The following is a 19,707-nucleotide window of genomic DNA, read 5'->3' on the forward strand; positions in this document are numbered from 1 at the left end:
TACAGAATACACGACCTTAGTGAGATCCAAGCTTGAAAACTGCGTTCAGACTGCAAGCTCCTGTTTAAAAGGCGACTTGGATACCTTAGAAAAAGTACAAAGGAGGGCTACCTGTGAAATTCCAGAACTCCGGGGTCTGCCATACAAAGAGTGGCTTGAGAAACTATACCTCATTGATCTGTTCTATCGCAGATTAAGCGGTGATCTAATTGTGATGTATAGAATAATAAGAAATGATTCTGTGTCTGATATATCCTCACTTTTTCTTCCTAGCAGATCATGAAATGTCAGATGTGTCGAACGAGTAGAAAAGCCAAGAACGAACAAAATTCATGTAACATACAGGTTTTCACTTCGAGTCATCAATCCTTGGAATCGGTTACCAGAAGTGGTGTCTGCCCCTTCAATTAACTCATTCAGCAGAAGACGAGATACTCTCAGAAGCTTATTATCAAAGAACTAACACAGGCCGTAGGTCTTTGCCCTCAATACACAAATCTAAATCTCAAATCTGAATTAGGATTAGGGTTTAGTGTTGTATATAAGCGTTGGAAATTAGAGTTACCTGCTTGATTTAGAATGCCCAAGTACCATGCAAAACCAACACAGTCATAAAGTTACTTATTCCTACCCCTTTATAAACAATTTGCAGCAAACATTTTTTATACTAGTTGCAATTGCTAATGTTGAGTTTAACGAGGTATATTTAAAACGTGTTTTCTGTGTTAATATTATCGGTATATCTCCCCATGAAACTACGAAGACGGGAATAAAATTTGGGCGGGAGTTTATTGATGCAGAAAAATCAGTTTACAAGTTGAATTTGTGGTTAAGTCAAAAATACTTCAACAAATAATTTCTCATAGTAAACAGTTCCTGTCACGTCTCCATATTTTGTTATATTCTGATCCATATTTTCTATTGTAAAGAATACTACACAAAGACAAGCGTTAGAGAAAATACAGTCTTACCCACTTATTGATGATTCTTAATTAAAACCTGGCCTCGTTGAATCTGTACATACTGTTTGCTTAGTCTGGGTAATAGAATTGTTGTGTTATTATGGAATGTGTGTGTGTTAGATAGCTTCCTCCGACTACAATGTCTACGAATATGATGAACCATACGATTCGTGTTTCGTAAATGACTGAGCTTACTGGTATGAGTTCGTCTTTTTATGTACGCTAGTAGCATATAATGGCAAGGACTCCGGCATGTCACAATTTATCGACGATGCAGGTTACATCTGCTCGTAATTCTAGACAAACAGAATAGCGCTCCCACGACCAGAATTATCCGTTACTACCAACTGAAATAACGAATACCTACAAAGTAGAATTGATCAATCAGCAGTTTACTTTTAGCGTGAATGTGATGGGTATTGGTATTGTGAGAAGAGAAAAATTATTCTGTTCTACGTTTTGGAATCCCCTTAGCACACTTTCGAGTTCAGTCCAGCTTCCGAAGTGCCTGTCCAGTATTATACATTAAAACGCCTCACGTCGACAGAAATATTTCTTGAACATGAAGCACTACAAACATTACTGGGTAATTAGTAAAAATCAGTTATTCATCGCAACAACACCTTACTAACTGAAGAAATTACTACTAACATTTAAGACGTACGGGTTATTTGACATTTTGTCTTAATCCTCGAGTAAAACAGTGATCCACAAAAATTTCAGGCATCTAAAACTGTTAAGTTATTCTTATTTTTGTCACGTTGTTTTCTGGATCTTATAAAGGTTTAAACAAAGGCAGTGAGGTTCAGTTTTGGATTTGGCATCCCAGATCAAGTTAAAAGGCAACAATCGAGCCAACGTATGCACTACAAGACAGAGGAAGCTAAGTTGATGTTCTTCAAAATGATTTTGTGATTTCGCTGCAGCAAAAGATCAATTAAATATGAAAAAACTTAATATCCAAGCAACCCAATGGACACCCAACAAACCCCACAGCAATTAAATTACGAACCCACCGACAAAACGGTAAGGAAAATCTCCGATTAGTGGGTTTTCGAACATTCAGGTCTTGAAAGCGAATGCTATCAAGGACTGTGTGGATAAGCCGTTCTCCCCAGGAGTTTTATATCCCAACGCTGGTGGTCTAAGAAATAAATCCTATGAACTAGAAACATTGGTGAACAAATTAGGGCCACTCGTTGTAGATGTGATAGAAACTTGGTTAGTCCATGGCTTCGATATTACTTCAGAATTAGCTGGATACCACTACCCAAGAAGTGATAGATATAGATGTTAGAAAGGAGGTGGCATCCTTCTATACATAGCCAATAATATAAATAACCACTCCTCTGTTTGAGAATCCCGTGATAGTGGAACTTGTGAAGTCATTAGCTATGAGCTCACTATCGGATGTTTGTACATTTATACTCGATGATATCTATTGCAGCCTAATCTGCTTAGCTGATGACTTTGTTTTAGAGCAAACTCAGCTATGGAGTGCAAATAACAGATGCTTGATATTAGAAGACTTCAATACACCTGATATTGTTTGGACAGAGACAACTGCGGAGAGATCTATAAAGTCCTTTGATAGTAGGTCTCTGATAACATTAATGGAGTATGCACTAGTACAGCATGTATCCGAACCCACACGTTTTGGTGCAGACCAAGGTTCTTCTCCGTCGGACTTGTTAATCACTCATGCGACTGAGGGTATTGCCAACCTAAATGTTCTTCCACCGTTAGCGAATCGCTATCCCACTGTTTTGCCATTCACTCTTAGAGCTAGTTGCATGATATACGATCAGCTAAAGCCTCACCCAAATGTATGGAGAGCTAACATATCAGCCATTCAGGAGTGCGTTGCTAAGACAGATTGGTCAGTGGATACTAGCTCAACAGTTAAAGAAACATGGTCTATACTTAAAGGCAAGTTTAATTCACTTACGTCCTCGTTCATATCATACCTAGTACCACATAGACCGAATAACAGTCCACCATGAATAACTAAACAAGTCAAGAAACTTATTAGACGTATGAAAAAAGGCACTAGAATATGTTCATTTCTGCTGACTTAGAACAGTACGGATCCAGTTACTGTAAGATTAGGAATTCTTGTAAAGCATTATTAAGTATGACTAAACGGCTATATGAAAAACATTTGGCTACTGATTGTAAATATAGTCCGAAACGGTTATTCTCGTATATAAAAAGACGAACTCAGCGAAGTGATGGAATTCAATCACTTTTGACACAAGAAAATCTGCTAATATCGGAAAGAAACGATACCGAAAAAGCTGAAGCTTTATCAGAATATTTTAGTAATGTGTTTCCTACCAGTAATGAAGAACAACCAACGATTCATTGTGATTGTGGCGCCTCACTGATGGACCCTGTAGTCATTGAGAAAGGTACTGTTTCAATACTACCTCAGCATCTCGAATCTGATAAATTCAGTGGGCCTGGTGATATTCATCCCAGGATCATGAAAGCCCTATCAGATGTAATTGCTGTACCTTTAGCGATACTGTTTGATATGTCTCTGCTGCAGTCCAGATCGTCCAAAGACTGGAAAGACGCGATAATTAGTTCGACGTATAAGGCTGGGAGTAGAGATCTAGTTAGTAACTATCGACCCGTTAACATAACTGGTGAAGTTGTAAAACTAATCGAAAAATTATTCGGATAGCTGTTATAAACTATGTGGAAGGGGATGGTTTTCGGAGAAGTCTATCATGTTTGACAAATCTTTTCGCAAAAGAAGATTGAGCTGCGGCAAAACATAGAAATATTCCTGTAGATGCGATTTTCAAAGATCTGAGTACAGCCTTCGATAAGGTCTTTTATTTTGGTCTTAAATTAAAACTGAAATCCATTATACGGCCATAGACTGGGAACCTGTAAAATGTTCAGTTCCCCAAGACCCAATCCTCGGTTTCTTTTCTTTTTACCTTATGCAAATGAATTACGAACTGATTCACAGCATATCAGATAGAATAGTATTACTGGATGATCTCAGCTCATTGATGGCATGGATGGACTGGTGGTCACAAGAAGTAAATCGTAACAAGAGTCTGGTGATGCAATAAAATAACCATGGTGATTCGTATCACTACACAATATATGGATCCGTGTTACCCAAAGGAAGAAACTATAAAGATTTAGGAGTCATAACAAGCAGTGATCTCAAAACTACCAGTCACTGTCAGGCTCTTACTACAAAAGGCTACAAGATATTATTGTCTATTAGTACGTTTTTCCAGTATTTGATGAGATATTTAGATTATTATAATCGACTTTCGCGTGACCACATTTGGAATATGGAATTCAAGCAGCTAGTCACTGCTTCAAGTATGGCGTGGATATGCTGGAACGAGTCCAACGACGAGGGACTAAGATGGTAAAAGGTTCATCTGGCCTATCTTATGAAGACAGACTGAAATACCTTAACTTATTTCCATGATCTTACCTAGATGACTTTAATGCACCTATGGTAGACTGGGAAAATCTACGAACTGAATCGTCAGCAAATCCCTTAGAGCAGGAACTAGTTGATGGGTTTATCACGTGCCCTAGTGCAAGAAGTGAAAGAAACGACTAGATACTACCCGGCCACTGAATCATCTTTACTAGATCTTATATTGCCTCACTATGAGGGTGACGTTGTGAACCTCCATCACATGCCACCCCTAGGTAAAAGTGACCACTCAGTTTTAACTTTCGACTTCCATATAACTGTCAATCACGAGCACGTGTTAGCTAAATCCAGACCTAACGTCTGGAAAGCAAACATACCAGATATCATGCGTTCAGCGTCGTCAGTAGATTGGACAATAAACCCAGAGTCCTCAATTGAAATGGCTTGGGACATATTTCGAAATTTATACTTAAAAGTTACCGTACCTACATCCCTAGGACCATACCAAGGTGGCCGAGAAACTCTCCACCATGGTTCGGTAGGGAGATCCGCATCCTTCTTCGTAAGGGAATAAAAATGTGGGATAGATTTAGGTTACTGCGGACTGATGAGACAAAATAATAATTTTATTCTCAAATAACAGTTCGTTACATGAGACATGCCAGTTTACAGGCAAGATCAAATTGATACAATATCCACTGTAGTAAATTACATAGCTGGGTTCATAATTTATAAGATATGAATGTAGATGGTTTTAATCAGTACTACAGTTGGCGCGCTTCACGAAAGTTGCGTTGCGAATGTGCAACTGATGGTCAAGGACAGGTCCATGAAGTTGGGAGCTTCTAAATGTCGCAACCTTATGTCCCTTTGGAAAGTCTAAGGCTTTGAGGATGGTGCAGGATGAAATCTTTCGTTCCATATCACAAGGGGGCTGAAAGAGGGAGCAAGTAAGAGAAAGGACGAGAGGCAGAATAGCCAATATTCATGAAATGTTTAAGGTATGATTACTCAGTCTAATTTTCTTTTATTAAGGTATTTGTTAAGAAAGAGCATTTTAATAGGTTAAAGAAAATAAGTGTTAACAAGGTGTGAGTGGACATACAACTGACAAATGGAGGCGATTCGGAAAGGAGCTGAGAGTATGGAATTATGTGTGATTATAAAATAAAATATAGTGCTAGAAACAGTATTGTGATATACAATTGGCTGTCTTTCTTTTTTTTTATCGAGGCTATTGGAGCCCCTTTTTTTATTATTTTTTTTCCAGGTATTATAGGGTCTTGAGTAGGCTTCGTATATTCGCGAATTGTCTAGTTTGCTTGTAATAGGATTACTGGGTAGGAAGTGAAACCAATTCAACGTTCGTAACACGATTTAATGAGGTATTTTGCGTGATAAATCAGCATCAATACCATAAGTTCGTGACATCCCACTAAACCATAAGGAGCCGTAATTAAACAAAATGTTCTGTCCTACAGACATGGGTGAATTGAATTTATCTCCCCACCATCATGTTTGCTGGTCAGTAACGCCACCCTCCCTCCTTTTGTGATGTTAGGCTCTCTTACGTTTGTGGTAAGTATGAATACTGCTTTAATCAAAGCCCATAGTTGGAATACACTGTCTCTACTAGGTCCATGTTACAAGCAAATCAGATAGTTGAAAAGTCTGTTTTATGGGTTAGATGTCCATATAGTATATCACACTGCTATGAAAATAACTAATGGTTTAAAGAAGTAAGGGCTAATAGCAAGTCAAAAGATATGAGAGGGTATAAAATTGTAGAAAAAAATTTTCAGGGTAAGACAAATAAAGCATTGAGAAACTCACAAGACTTTGTGGCCAAATTTTGAGCTTTGTATGATCGGCCTTGGTAGATCAGCATCCATAAGATTGAGCTATCTGTCTACTTACAGTAGAAAAAAAACATGACTTTTAGGAAGAATAATGTACATTTAACCTGTAGAGATTTGGGAACTAAAAGCTAGGGTTAGGAGCATAAGGCCATGATTAATAAACAATGAATAATAGGAAAGGATAAGCCATATATTCTGTGATTTGGTTATATTCGTATTAGTAACAGTCGAACTTGTTATAATCTTGTTCTTTCTAGATACTAGGCGGTCCGTAATAAAGTGCCTCATCGGTGGGCGGGAGTTCAAGGAAATGTTGAAGCTCTTTGGAGTCTAGAAATAGGGTTATTAGCTTTTTGAATCTGGTAAACGTATCACAGTTACGGATAGGCATTGGCAGCCTGTAAAAAACTTACAACGCATTTGTTTTTGGTGTTTTACGGTAAGTAGTGTATATGCGTTGTTCCTAAGTCTATAGGCTGGGTCGTGGGTGATAGTCGGGCAGGAGGTTAGAAAGGAAAGCCCATATATCGCTTTGTAGAGAAATATTAAATTGTTTATTAGCCTATGGTGCCATAAAGGTTCTAAAGATAGATGCTTACATCTGTCTGTGTAATCGATATTCGAGTTACATCCTAGTAGTTGACGTGTGAAACGTCTTTGAACATCTACTCTTATCTTGTCTGCGATATTCATATTAGAGAAGACAAAAAAGCAGTATTCAAGGGAGGGTCGTACACATATTTTGTAGAGAGTAAGTTTACCCTCTGTTGTGAAAAAGTTTTTCATTATAAAACCAATTAGCCGTCTAGATTTAGAAATAATAGAGGAGGCATGTTCTTCAAAGTTCAGGCTTCCTGTGTAGTTAATTCCTAAATCGTGTACTGATTCGAGTGTTTGGACTCTACATTCATTTAAGTGAAGTCGCGGTTTATAGGGATGCTTTCCAAAGTGCATGATCCCGCACTTGTTGAGGTTAAATGGTAATTGCCATTTTTCACTCCATATAGTTAAGTTATTGAGGTCCTTTTGGATCTGGGATACACTTTCGCTTAGTGTCTCAGGCTTATAGCTGTATACTATTTTGAGATCATCAGCATATAAGTATGGTTTCCCAAATTCTATGGTGTTACATATATCGTTTATATACATAAGAAACAAAAGTGGACCTAATACGCTTCCCTGGATGACTCCACTGGTGATTGGTCTAGGGGACGAGAGACAGTCATTGTACTTTACCATCTGTTTACGTTCTGTTAAGAACGAAGCAAACCATGAGTACAGTGGGTTGTGTATTCCGAAGGACTTTAGTTTGACGAGTAGCCTTTTGTGTGGGACCTTATCAAAGGCTTTCTTAAAGTCTAGGAATAGGACTGATACAAGGAGTCCGCTGTCTCGTTTCAGAGTTATATCATTCAGGTAGTCTACTAGGCATGTATCGCATGATCTGGACCTAAGAAATCCATGCTGGGAGGTCGAGATGAGATTATTAGTTAGTAGATGTTGGACTACAGCCGCCTTAACTACTTTTTCCATCACTCTGGATACCACTGAAGTTATGTTTATAGACCGGTAATTTTCAACGTTTGCTTCAGGTCCTGTTTTAATTTTGGGAATGATATGTGTAGTTTTCCAGGCAGTAGGGTAACACGCTGAAGAGAGTGATATCGCGAATAGTTTGAGAAGCAAAACACACATATCATCACCACGTTTTAACATGCTAGATGGAATACCATCTGGTCCATCAGTGTAGGAGTGTTTCAATGTACTGATTGCCTTGGAGATATTTTGTACACTGAATTCTACATTAGTAATTTCACAGGGAGTTACTGGGATTGGTTCTGAATCATTAAATGGTTTTTCGTTAGTTAGTGAGAAACAAAAATGTTCAGTAAATAATTCTGTGATAAGTTTGGGATCTTCGTATACTTGTTTGCCTTTAATGAATATACTCCCTCTCGATTTAGAGCGTTTATTTTGGAGTAGTATGGTGAGTGCAGAGGAGTTATTATTAAGTTCAACTGCACGTTTTTCCTGTGCTACTGCTTTTTGTTTACTTATTGCCTCTGTTCGGACAAGTATTTCTGTCATCGTTACTAAAGAGGAAAAGTCATTTAAGTTGTGGAATCGAGTACAATGTCTTTGAAGACGTCTTCTTGTACTGATCGGTATATAGAGATCTTTGGAGAACGTAGGTTTACAGTATTCTAAAGGTGCGATGTTGTTGATGATACTTTTGATGTTGTGATAAAATATATTGGTTAATGTGTCGGTATTGTTTGAGGTAAAGAAAGTTCTCCAATCAGTGCTTCTTAGGTAATTGTGGAAGTTATTCCAATCAACCTTGCGATAGTTTCTACGATATGTTACGGTTTTACTTCTATCGGTTGTGGCTTTTACATTAAGGCTGCATATGACAATATTATGATCACTACCTGGGAACTTTTTTCCAATATACAAAGTATTGGGGATGAGGCCACTGGTAAAGACTAAGTCTAAGATGTTTTGATGTCTGGTAGGGCTATCGACATACTGAGTCCATTGTCCAAGCTCTAGACATTCAATAAATGATTCATAACGTCTCGGCGCTTTGACTGGCAGCCAAGAAATTTCGGGCATATTGAAGTCACCACAAATGAGCTTGCCTGTGAATGAGAGGGATGGTGCTAGTGTGAATACCTCCGATAATACTGCTATTTCATCTATTGATGCGTTAGGTTGACGATAAACACAGCCAACCAGTAAGGTAACGGAATTCGACGGCTTTAATACAATCCACACCGAATCCTTCAGTTTGTTTAGTTCAGGCATATCACATAGCAGTGAGTTTAGGCTAGAGTGAGCGTAAATAAGGCATCCTCCGCCTCGTCCATTCAATCTATCGCTTCTATATAGAAAATAGTTATCAAGAGATATACTTCGGTCGGAAATATTACTGTTCGTCCATGCTTCAGATATCATAATAAGTGATGGTTGGTATATGGATACAAACAGGGCTAAATCCGTCTTTTTGTTGCAGATCGATCGAGCGTTGATAAGACATATATTAAGCAAGTGGCCTACTAAGTTAAAATGGGTGAGGGTATCTCGGATAAAGTCATCGTAACCCTCGCGGGTGTGAGATGAGTTTGATGTGAGGGATTGGATGTTCTTCATTAGCTCGGTATTTTGATAGCTAGACTTAGTGGGAGATGTATCAAATGAGCTAGTGAAGTTGATTGGGGAGTTTACCCAGGAGGAAAGGGTGTGAGTACTCTCTGATGGAAACTGTACGGAGGAAACAAATTTATGGTTTGCATGTGGTTTGAAATAACCTGGGCTATATGCTTCAACAGAGGTGTCACTAGGGGTCTTATTCCAAAAAAAATCTTGTACAGGCCTACTGTGAAGTGTATGGTTATTTACAAAATAGTCTTGATGGTTAGACTCGTAGCCCCTGTTATGGCTATTTAGGTTAGCGTGAGAGGGGTCTGCTACGCGTAACTGGGAGGAGTTGCGACTGTTGTTATACATGGGAGCCGTTGTTATGTGATGGGTCGGTACTAAAGGGTGTGGGAGGTTTTCTTTCTGAGAGTAATTACAGTTGCGATCCTGGGGAATGTAGGTAGGGTGTGGAGTGAACAGCTCGGAATACCTGTGCCTTGACTCTCCGTAAATCTAGAAAGTTGTACGAAGGAAAACGTTTTAAGGAATCCATAGAATGTCCTAAACGCCTGTATTTCTATATAAACCAAAGGACAAAATGAAGAGGAAATATTCATGTACTACGGGGAGACAGTACTGCCACATAACTAGTAGAGGACGACTTTGGTAAGGCTCAAGTGTGCTCGAATTACTTTAGGAATGTATATACCATAGAAGCACCCTTCCCGTCAGCGCATACAAATCCCCCCACACATACACTGGATAGCGTGACCGTTAAAGAACTCGACGTCTTTGGTCTGCTAAGTAAGCTTGACATAGGTAAATCCACGGGGCCCGATGAATTACATCCTAGGCTACTGAAGGAATTATCTAACTTCGTTGCGAACGATGGAGAGCGATACGATGTAAGGGTGATAGCTCAGAACTCCAAAATGACCTGAAGAAATTATCTGAATGGTCTCAAACCTGGCAGTTGCCGATAAATACTTCCAAGCGTGTTGTGATACATATCGATCGTCAAGGTACAGATATATACACGATGAATAACACTGAGCTACCTGTCGTCCAGACGCATAATGACTTAGAAGTCATCGTTAGCCAAGGCTCAAAGACTACTGCCCACTGCCGTGCAGTAGCCGCCAAAGGTTTTGGAACCTCATGGTCAATACGTAGGGCTTTTAGTCATGTCGACGCTAAAACGTTTTAGACTTCGTATACAGTGTTCATACGTCCTAAACTTGAGTACTGCATACAAGCGGCTAGCCGCTGCTTAAAAAAAGACAATGGGCTTCCGGAAAAGGTTCAGAGAACAGCAACTAAGCTGATTCCCGGAATAGCGAAGCTTCCGTCTGATGCTCGGTCGGCCAAGCTAAATCTTTTCCCGTTGTGATATCGTAGAACTACAGTCGACTTGATTACAGTTTTCGAATTGCTTAGTGATAAATTTACACCTGGTATGCTCACATTTTTCCTATTTTTCAAAACAGAGAATTTACGGGGACACTCCAAAAAAGTTCACGAGCCCAGAACAAATTACTTGTCAGCTGACTATCGACTTTCCCATCATATCATCAACGAGTGGAATTCATTACCTCAGCACGTAGTTGAGGCTCCATCCGTCGACTCTTTCAAAGGAAAGTTGGATCAACTGAGAGACCACCATTGCCAGGACTAACACAGGCCATCAAGCCTCCTGTCCTTTCCGAACTGAAACTGGATACGGGGGGATCTAATATTGGCTTATCATGTACTGCACAGTAATCTTGGCATTAATATATCCTATCTTTTCCTTCCGTCTAGGACTGATCATTCGAGAGGATATTCGAAAAAAGTTCAAAAACAGAGATCAAATCGTCTACGTCTGGAGTTTCCTTTCTCTCATCGAGTAGTGATTTACTGGAATTCTCTGCCGGAACACGATCTATCAGCATCTTCTGTCGAGGTGTTCAAAATGAGATTGGACCTCTACAGTGTTACAAACTGCAAAGATTAATATAGGTCGGTAGACCTCTTATCATTATTACTGAAGACTGAAACGGCCGGCTCGTGTCAGACCGTTCAAGGTCGTTTAAACGAAACGGTGGGCAGTTTTGAGCGGACGTGACCTTTTTGCCGGGCAGCGCTCCAGGGGTATTGCGACACTTTTTCATTTCTGAATTTTTCACAGCCGAAATACGAAATTAATTATAAATAAATTTGAAATTTCATTTTCCGTTTTTACAATTAGGTGAAAAGGGGTTTTTCCATTTTGCAGTACATGGTATGGCGAAGTCCTTGAAAATTCATTAATCAGGTGCTGCTATAACAGTTTTTTCGTATTTGCATCGCGGACTAGCAATTATTTTTACTTAACTGTACACTGAGGGTAGAGAAGTCTTTTATTCTTATATGAAATTTCATGATCCAAGCATATGTCGTCATAAAAATTGTATTGTTGTCAAGGCTACCAAAACTGCGTTACAAGTAACGATACCATGATAAGATTTATCCTTTTTCCCTTCTTAAGCACAATTCTGGCTGATTTTCACGGTTTGTTCGACTTTTATGGCAGAAATAGGTTAATGGTGAAAATATTAACTGTCCTGAGGGTTGTAAATATTATGTATATACTGTAGATGATTATAACACATACCAAGATGTTAATATCACATTCTACAGTTAGATATATTAGCCACCAAATGATTATATTGAAGGAAATAAATTATAATCATGCAGAGGAGGCATATACATGTGAAAATCACAATTGATTGATCACTGGGTGGTGATCAATGTCATGCTTGTCTAGTCCTTATTAGTGCAGATCGAATGCTATCGATCATGTTGCAATGTGGCCACCAGTCTAGGTGACTCGACACTGCGGGCACTAAATCTCAATACATGTGAAAACTTTATCACAATGTATAAAAAATTAAGATAAAACAATAATATATAGAATCTCGAAATGGAACAGTCTCACAGTTTACGATTTGGTGTACCAGATCACGTTGGGCTCACCAATGAAGTTGACACAGGTATTCAGTGTTTGACAACGCTTTTACCAGTAACACCTTCTAATATAACTCGTACCCACCAAGAGAAATCAAAAGACAGAGTCGAGGAGATCAGAGGTTTTATTTGACGATTGCCAATATATCGGAATTGTCTGATCTAGTCTGGCTAGCAATTGCAGTAGATGTTGAGCACGACGTTCCCACACATGATCTGGTGCGGATGCATGACCGAGCGCCTTCAGCTAAGTGAGTCCACTAAAACATGTGGTCAGCATCCAATGTCGAAAACTTACAGAGCTACTTATTTTGGGGATTTATTAACCGCTACGCCGGTATTCTTGCAAAGATACCTAATAGCAGGAATAAGTACTATTATGAAGCGGTCACGAGAAAGCATTGACAAGTACGATTCGATAATCAAGATATCTTAATCTCAGGTGACTAGATTGTCTGAGATCCTATGTGATGATCTTCGAAAATCAACCAAGGCCTGTCTAGCTTACGTGCTGATGCCGTAAATGTAAATTACTTATACCTTACTTGGGACTGAAATAAAATAGGCATCAATAATTGCCGATTACACAGAACGATTCAAAATAAGTTCACATAATAGTCTTTAGATATGTTCATTGTCTAATTTTCCGACGTGTAACCTGTCCAAAGAATTAAATAATACAAGCCATGTATGTTGCGACCCAGGCTTGTGGTGGACCAGACGATATATAAACGCAAAAAGTATCAACAAAGTTAATAAAGATCAATAGGAATGTTAATATATATAACTTAATTATTACAAATACAATGGAAAGTTGGGACTTTACTTAAGTTCACCAAATTGATGCGTGTTCGGCTTTGGTCTGGTACTAAGAACCACAATTATAAATGCTTGGTAATTCCAATCTGGTTGACGAACTCTCCAGTGATATAATCCAACGTAGGATGTGATATATTCCAATTACAGTCTATAAACGTAGATGGCATTTGATTTAGACTTCAGTTAACTCAATCACAAAACGAAGATAGAACGAGGGATGTGTGAGTAGTAGTGTATTTGTTAGCCAGTAAGAGCATGTCACGCTTTGTCAGTATCACAACAGAAAGTGTGTTCAAGGTCATTTACTAAAACAACAGGTACAATCATTTAATGATAAAATATAAAAACAATGAAAGATTGACAAAATAAATACAAATAATATTAAAAACTATTTACAAAATAAGCTTGTCAAGCCCAACTCTAAAGGCTTTTCTAAGCAGCTCAAAAGATAAAGCAAATAAGCGTGATTGACTGTCTAAAGAAAGGGTGTTCTAAATGCGCTTTCGATCTGTAATTGGATACCGGTTTCTGTTTTCATACTAGTTTCTGTTAAACATTTATACTGCAATAACTAATTCCTGTCTATTTTATTTCCAGCTGGCTTCACAAGTGTTCACAGACCAATTTTTAAGAATTGGAAGTTATTTATTAATGAATCATTTGTTCTGGATTTAAACTTTAATATACGTTTTCATTTATAACGCATCAGTCTTTTAATTACGGCAATGCTTATCTATCGTGACAGGTCGAAATTCGAACTAGTAGTATAGTACACCACGTCCAAGGTTGCAGTATTTGGTAAACGGTCTGTATGACTTATCGCGTGTGCGCCAAACTGGTAATTATTACACAAGAACACGAAACAACATCCCTGTCTCACAGCCACATAAGAATGCACAGTACACTCTCCCTGCCGTTACGCTATAAGAAAAAGTCAATGGCCATATAAATGAATTTATGTAAAACTAAGATTTCAATATTAGAACTTCTTGTTATCAAGGAGCAAAGCTATGGTCACTGTTAACAATGGATTCTGACGATGTAGCTTCATCGTTAGCACCGATTGAATTCATCACGTGTGCGCATGTGTTTTCCGATGCTTCGAGGCATCAACGGATGAATTTACTTGCCAAACGTTCACTAAGAGCATGGATTGTCAGTCAGTCAGCCAGTCAGTAACAACGTAGAACTTCGTACGTACGTACATCAGTTCGAGTTGCCACACCACATTAGCACAGAGATGCAGTGGTCGATTCAAATCTCGTAGTGGTAGAGGTAATAAAAGTATAAGCAGTAATCGGTAAGATTAGTGTTTGGAGATGTTACTTAAAGAGTATAATACAGTGAAATAAATTTGGGAAGAGAAAAAAATAACAAGGAGGATTCAGGAGACTTAAATTTGGGAGAACACAAAGAGTGGATGCACCTGCGCCATTGCAAACGATTTTGAGCCATGTCATTCAGGGTCTCTAACCATCGGTTGCTATCATCTCGAGGTCCCCAACCAGGTAGTCTACACCTACCAACGTGGATCAGTTCACTTGTCAGTGACTTCATGGACTTGTGTCATGTTTTGGTCTGGCCAATCCTAGCTTTCGTCTAATCAACTCCCATAAAACAAAACATCGCACATCGAGGCAGTTGGTGGTTGGGTATACGTAACACATGTCCCAGCCATCTCAACTGATGAAGTTTCACTGCGTCATCAATTGATTTGCCATCCTTACCTAGTACCCGTTTCCTAACAACTGCATTACTTACTCCAAGGTCCCAGGATATACGAGCAATATTTCGAAGACACCTATGATCAAATACTAGTAACCTACGGATATCCTCTACTCTTACCGGCCATGTTTCACTGCCATAAAGTAGGACGGAACGAACTGCTGCACAGTAAACCCGTCCTTTGGTTGATAGACGGATATCTCGCCTACGCCATAAATGACGCAAGTTGGCAAAAGCTAGTCGAGCCTTCTGTATCCGTGCTGAGATTTCGTCACACACCAGACCACAAGGGCTGATGAGACTTCCAAGATAAGTGAAGCAGTCGATACGCTCAACTACTTCACTCCCTATCATTAGTTCGGGTGTCAATGCAACCCAATCCTGAAGCAACATTTTGCATTTCGAGGGAGAGAATCGCATCCCGAACATGCTTGCATTGTTGCTTAGAGTGGTCAGAAGACTCTGCATTTTGTCAGCGTCTTCACCAAATAAAACTATGTCATCTGCATATTCTAAGTCAACAAGTGAACCTCCCGGTAGAAGTTCAACCCTGGAAATCTAGACGAGGAAAGTGTTATCTCTAAAAGTACGTCGACGACAAAGTTGAACAAGAATGGAGAGAGTGGACAGCCCTGACGAACACCACTTGAGGTAATCAATCCTGATGACAGTTCGCCATAAGCTCTCACTCGACCAGTTGTGTTCGAGTAGAGAGCCTTTACAAGGTTAATGTACTTCTTTGGTACTCCTTTCAGTGACAAACACTGCCATAGAACCTCACGATCAACAGAGTCGAATGCCGCCTTAAGGTCGAGAAATACTACGATTATGGGGCGTCTGAATGTGTGTCTGTGTTCTAGGACCTGACGTATTGTGAATATCTCGTCTATACAACCACATCCAGGTCGAAAACCAGCCTGATTTTCTCTAGTCTGTTCTTCACGAGCTTTGGTTAGGTGTCGAAGTATTATTGAAGCTAATATTTTAGACACTATATTAGTTAAACTGATTTCTCTGTGATTGTCATAAGAGGACTTTTGCCCTTCTTTATGGACTGTCACAATCAGTGATGGAGACCAGTCAGATGGGATTACGTCCAGTCCCCAAATTCTACCTAAGACCTCAGTCAATCTCGCTGCTAATACTGGACCGCCACCTTAAAAATCTCAGGAGTGAACCTGTCAGGGCTTGTTGTTTTCCCTCGCTTCAGATTTCCGATAACTTTTTCAACTTCATAAAGAGTTGGAGGACCTACATTAACTTGCCATTCAGGTTGACTGGAGATCGTGGGAAACCGAAGTGTGGCTGAAGGCCAGTTGAACTGATCCCTAAAGTGTCCTGCCCATCGATCCAATCTCCTGGATTGAGAATGTATAATATGTCCATCTTTCTCTGAGTGCTTCGCTAACAGTCGGTTTCCTTAACAAGTCTGAACAATTGTCTGCTATTACCTATTGCCGCTGCCTTTTCCATCTCTCTTGCTTTCGCTACCCACCACTGTTCACGATCATTGCGTAGACTTCTTGTCAGCTTGCGCTTAAGCTGACTCCGCTCCTCATTATGTTGAGAGCCAGGTGGAATGAGTTTCCGAGCATCTATCAGTGCGGTAGATGCTGCTGAGATCCAGTGTTGCTCCCTAACTTTACGGGTTACCGTACTAGCAGATATCATTGCTGTTTCCACAGCTTTTCGGATATCATTCCATGCTGCCTCGGGGTGGGCATCACATACATGGCTGCCTAACTGTTCTCCTAGTTGTTCCTGAAATATACTCTTAGCTTGACTATCACTAAGTAGGGCCCTAAAAGGTTTACTTGCAGCGTCTTTCTTACGTCCAATAAGACGCAGACAGATACGCGCTCGTACTAGAGCATGATCTGAATCTAAGCATGTGCCCCAGAATGAGCGACAGTCTTCTATTGAGCCCCTCCATCGGTGGCTGATGGCAATGTGATCTATTTGGGTCCAACGTTGGGACGAATTAGGGGTCGCCATGTTAGAAGATGTTTTTCCTTATGCTTAAAGCTAGTATTTGCAAGGAAAAGGCAGTTATCTGAGCATAGCTGCAACAGACGGTCGCCATTATCTGTTCTTTGAGCCACGACACTATAAGATCCACCCAGGTGTCTTTCCCTATCGCTTAGTTTACCTACTTGAGCATTAAAGTCACCGGCCACTATTACTACATCAGAGCGCCTAGCTTTTAGGAGGAGGTTGTAAAGCTTCCTGTAAAACTCATCTTTTACATCATCTGCGCTGCAGTCAGTGGGAGAATTGACAGAGACGACGAAGAGGCAACGACGAGTGTCCCTATCTTTTCGGATCCTTACTGTTCCGTTCAGTCGGACAGCGCACAAACGACTGTCTACTGGGATCCAATCTAAGAGACCTAGTTCTGCCCTAGGACTCAATACTATACGTACGCCGGCGAAGCCACGGGAAGCAGAATCAGGGCTTCCAGATACACGAAGTGTGAATCGAGTCGGTTCTTTATTTTGGCATAGTGAGGCGTCATTCATTTGACTTTAGAATCCCGCGCCATCGATGTGTGCTGCGTCTCCGAAACGCGCATATAGGATCCGAGTAGCGTCATTCATTTGACCTCACCATGCCAAAATAAAGAACCGACTCGATTCACACTTCGTGTATCAGGAAGCCCTGATTTTGCTTCCCGTGGCTTCGCCGGCGTACGTATAGTAATGAGTCCTAGGGCAGAACTAGGTCTCTTAGAGTGGATCCCAGTAGACAGTCGTGGTAGTTGTTAGTGAACTTCTCTAACAGATCACCACTCCCTGTAGAGATTAACATGTTGTCCAGAGCACGGAGAACTAAGTCCATTATGTATTTGCTTGTCCACCGGCTGCTACGTCGAAACCAGTCTGCAAAGCTCATAGAGACAAAGGAACACACACACCTCCACGAATTAGACCTTTAGAATGCGCATACAGAATATAATCACAGGGCAGCATGTAGTCATTGAAACGCTCGCAAGCACATCGTGCACATCAAGTATCAACAACATACATCATACCCTTGTCGTAGCACTGGATGTATTCTCCTTCTATAAATTCGTGTCTCATTGTCCTAACACGTTTATAATTTACAGCTACAATTTTAGCTGCAAAAGATGTGAACTTATTTAAAAGAGTTCGAAATGAGATTGGAACCTGGAATTAATGATACATTTAACAATATTCCTTACCTGAAGAATTGGAAAGCATTGAAGATTCATTACAGTGTCATATGGACGCAAACGTAGGTCGGTGTCTGTTTTACTCCACATTTTCCAGAACGTCAATAACAGAGAATCACCTCTTCCGAGACATTCTTTTAGGTGTTTATGAGCACTTTCGACATGGTTGTTTGTGTGGTTGCCCAGGTTTGATACATGTCGCCGGTAACAGCGAGCCCACATTGACTTCCGGGCAATCCAGTAATCTTTTATGTAACCATACGCCCGTGGGTAATGGATTCTTAGATGTTCGTACTTCTGAGTAAATCTGAATATAGTGCGTTATGAAAAGCGAACCTCACATGTCAGACCGTCTAGTCTTCACAAGGTGTTCTATGCATTTGCGTACATCAGGATTTCGGAACTACAGAAAATAATTTGTACAGCTAACACATACCTTCCTGAAAAATGCCCTCAAGACATGGAATGAACAAAGTACTATGTTAGAATGACTGTGCGTAGACTGCACTGCTGAAATTTCGATCGCTGCCGAATCCATAATGAAAGTGCGTGTGTCATAAGTACCGCACATTACCTCTTTAAAGCCTTCCAATAGTTTTTCGACATCTTCATGTCGTTCTTGACTGCAAAGAGCATACATAACAGTGTGTCCTTGCCCAAGACTATCAGTCACCACTAGCTGGAACAGTGGAAAACTTTCAGATAAATTTATCACTATTCGTTACTTACCCAAATTTGTTGGTCTGATAAGTCGAATCCATGCATATTACCTCTAGGAATGCGTGGTAAACAGCTATTCGCTCCCTGCGACTGAAGCAAATCATAGATATGTTCCCATGTTCATTGAATACTTTAACTTCAGTATTTGCTCGAACGCGCTGTAAAATGTCATTGATATTTTTAGTGTCTAAACTTAATTAATTACAATGTGAGTTCAACAACCTGGGTACAACTGTGGACGCATTCTGGCGATACCGTCCTTGGTAAGCTGTTTATGAAACTTCCAAGAAACCAGATACCGTAAGCTACGAGTTGGTGTATTACTCAATAGAAACGTTCTTAAATATAAGCGTTCACTTGGCGTCAACTGTCGTCTCGATGGATTGACAGAAATATATCCTTCATTGCAAGGATGGTTGTGCACGGTCTTAATAGAGGTGAGTTTCAGCTCACCATTTATTGCACAGCCCCAAAATCCAGATTGACAATGGCAATATTTCGACCTGAAGGATAAATCCATTTGAAGTAAAGCATACGTAGATGACCGACGTCGTCTTCTTTGTCTAGGTTGTGGTGGTGACTTGGAAGTTGTATGCTCTTCAGAAGAATGATGATTACTATCATCATCTACATCCTGAACGCAAGCATCTGACTCTGACGAACTGGGTTTACGTCCATTTGTACAGACATATCTCACGAAAAAGTACTTTGGAGTTGGATCATCACTGTTCTTTCTGCATACTGACATAACGTACTTAGTATGCGTATACTAAAAAAGTAATTATTAACCACAAAAGTCATATTACATTATGTACTTCTTTCAAACAGGTCGCAAAATTGTCCCAACTTGTAAATCTTCGAGATAACATAATATCATTGAAGATT

General features: G+C 39.9%; 2 protein-coding genes across 2 annotated transcripts; both read right to left on the reverse strand.

The window, feature by feature from the left end:
• Nucleotides 1-732: 732 nt before the first annotated feature.
• Nucleotides 733-9,397, reverse strand: MS3_00001125 (uncharacterized protein). The gene is made up of 3 exons (XM_051208631.1): nt 6,214-9,397; nt 976-1,325; nt 733-933 (listed from the first exon to the last, which is right to left on the reverse strand). Exon 1 carries the CDS (start codon nt 9,045-9,047, stop codon nt 6,585-6,587), a length of 2,463 nt encoding a protein of 820 aa, XP_051070922.1. The 5' UTR covers nt 9,048-9,397; the 3' UTR covers nt 733-933; nt 976-1,325; nt 6,214-6,584.
• A 9,605-nt stretch (nt 9,398-19,002) lies between these two features.
• Nucleotides 19,003-19,691, reverse strand: MS3_00010340 (uncharacterized protein; the record flags this gene model as incomplete). Its single annotated transcript, XM_051218702.1, has 5 exons — nt 19,003-19,009; nt 19,045-19,090; nt 19,276-19,325; nt 19,359-19,591; nt 19,629-19,691. The coding sequence occupies 5 exons, from the start codon at nt 19,689-19,691 to the stop codon at nt 19,003-19,005; spliced, it is 399 nt and encodes a 132-aa protein (XP_051070923.1).
• Between the last annotated feature and the right edge of the window lie 16 nt (nt 19,692-19,707).

Source organism: Schistosoma haematobium, chromosome ZW, assembly GCF_000699445.3.
Source record: "Schistosoma haematobium chromosome ZW, whole genome shotgun sequence".
NCBI classification, from domain to species: Eukaryota; Metazoa; Platyhelminthes; class Trematoda; order Strigeidida; family Schistosomatidae; genus Schistosoma; species Schistosoma haematobium.

Excerpts from the sequence above, each read along its gene's own strand:
- MS3_00001125 (XM_051208631.1), bottom strand. The coding sequence starts at position 9,047 with ATGCCTGAACTAAACAAACTGAAGGATTCGGTGTGGATTGTATTAAAG.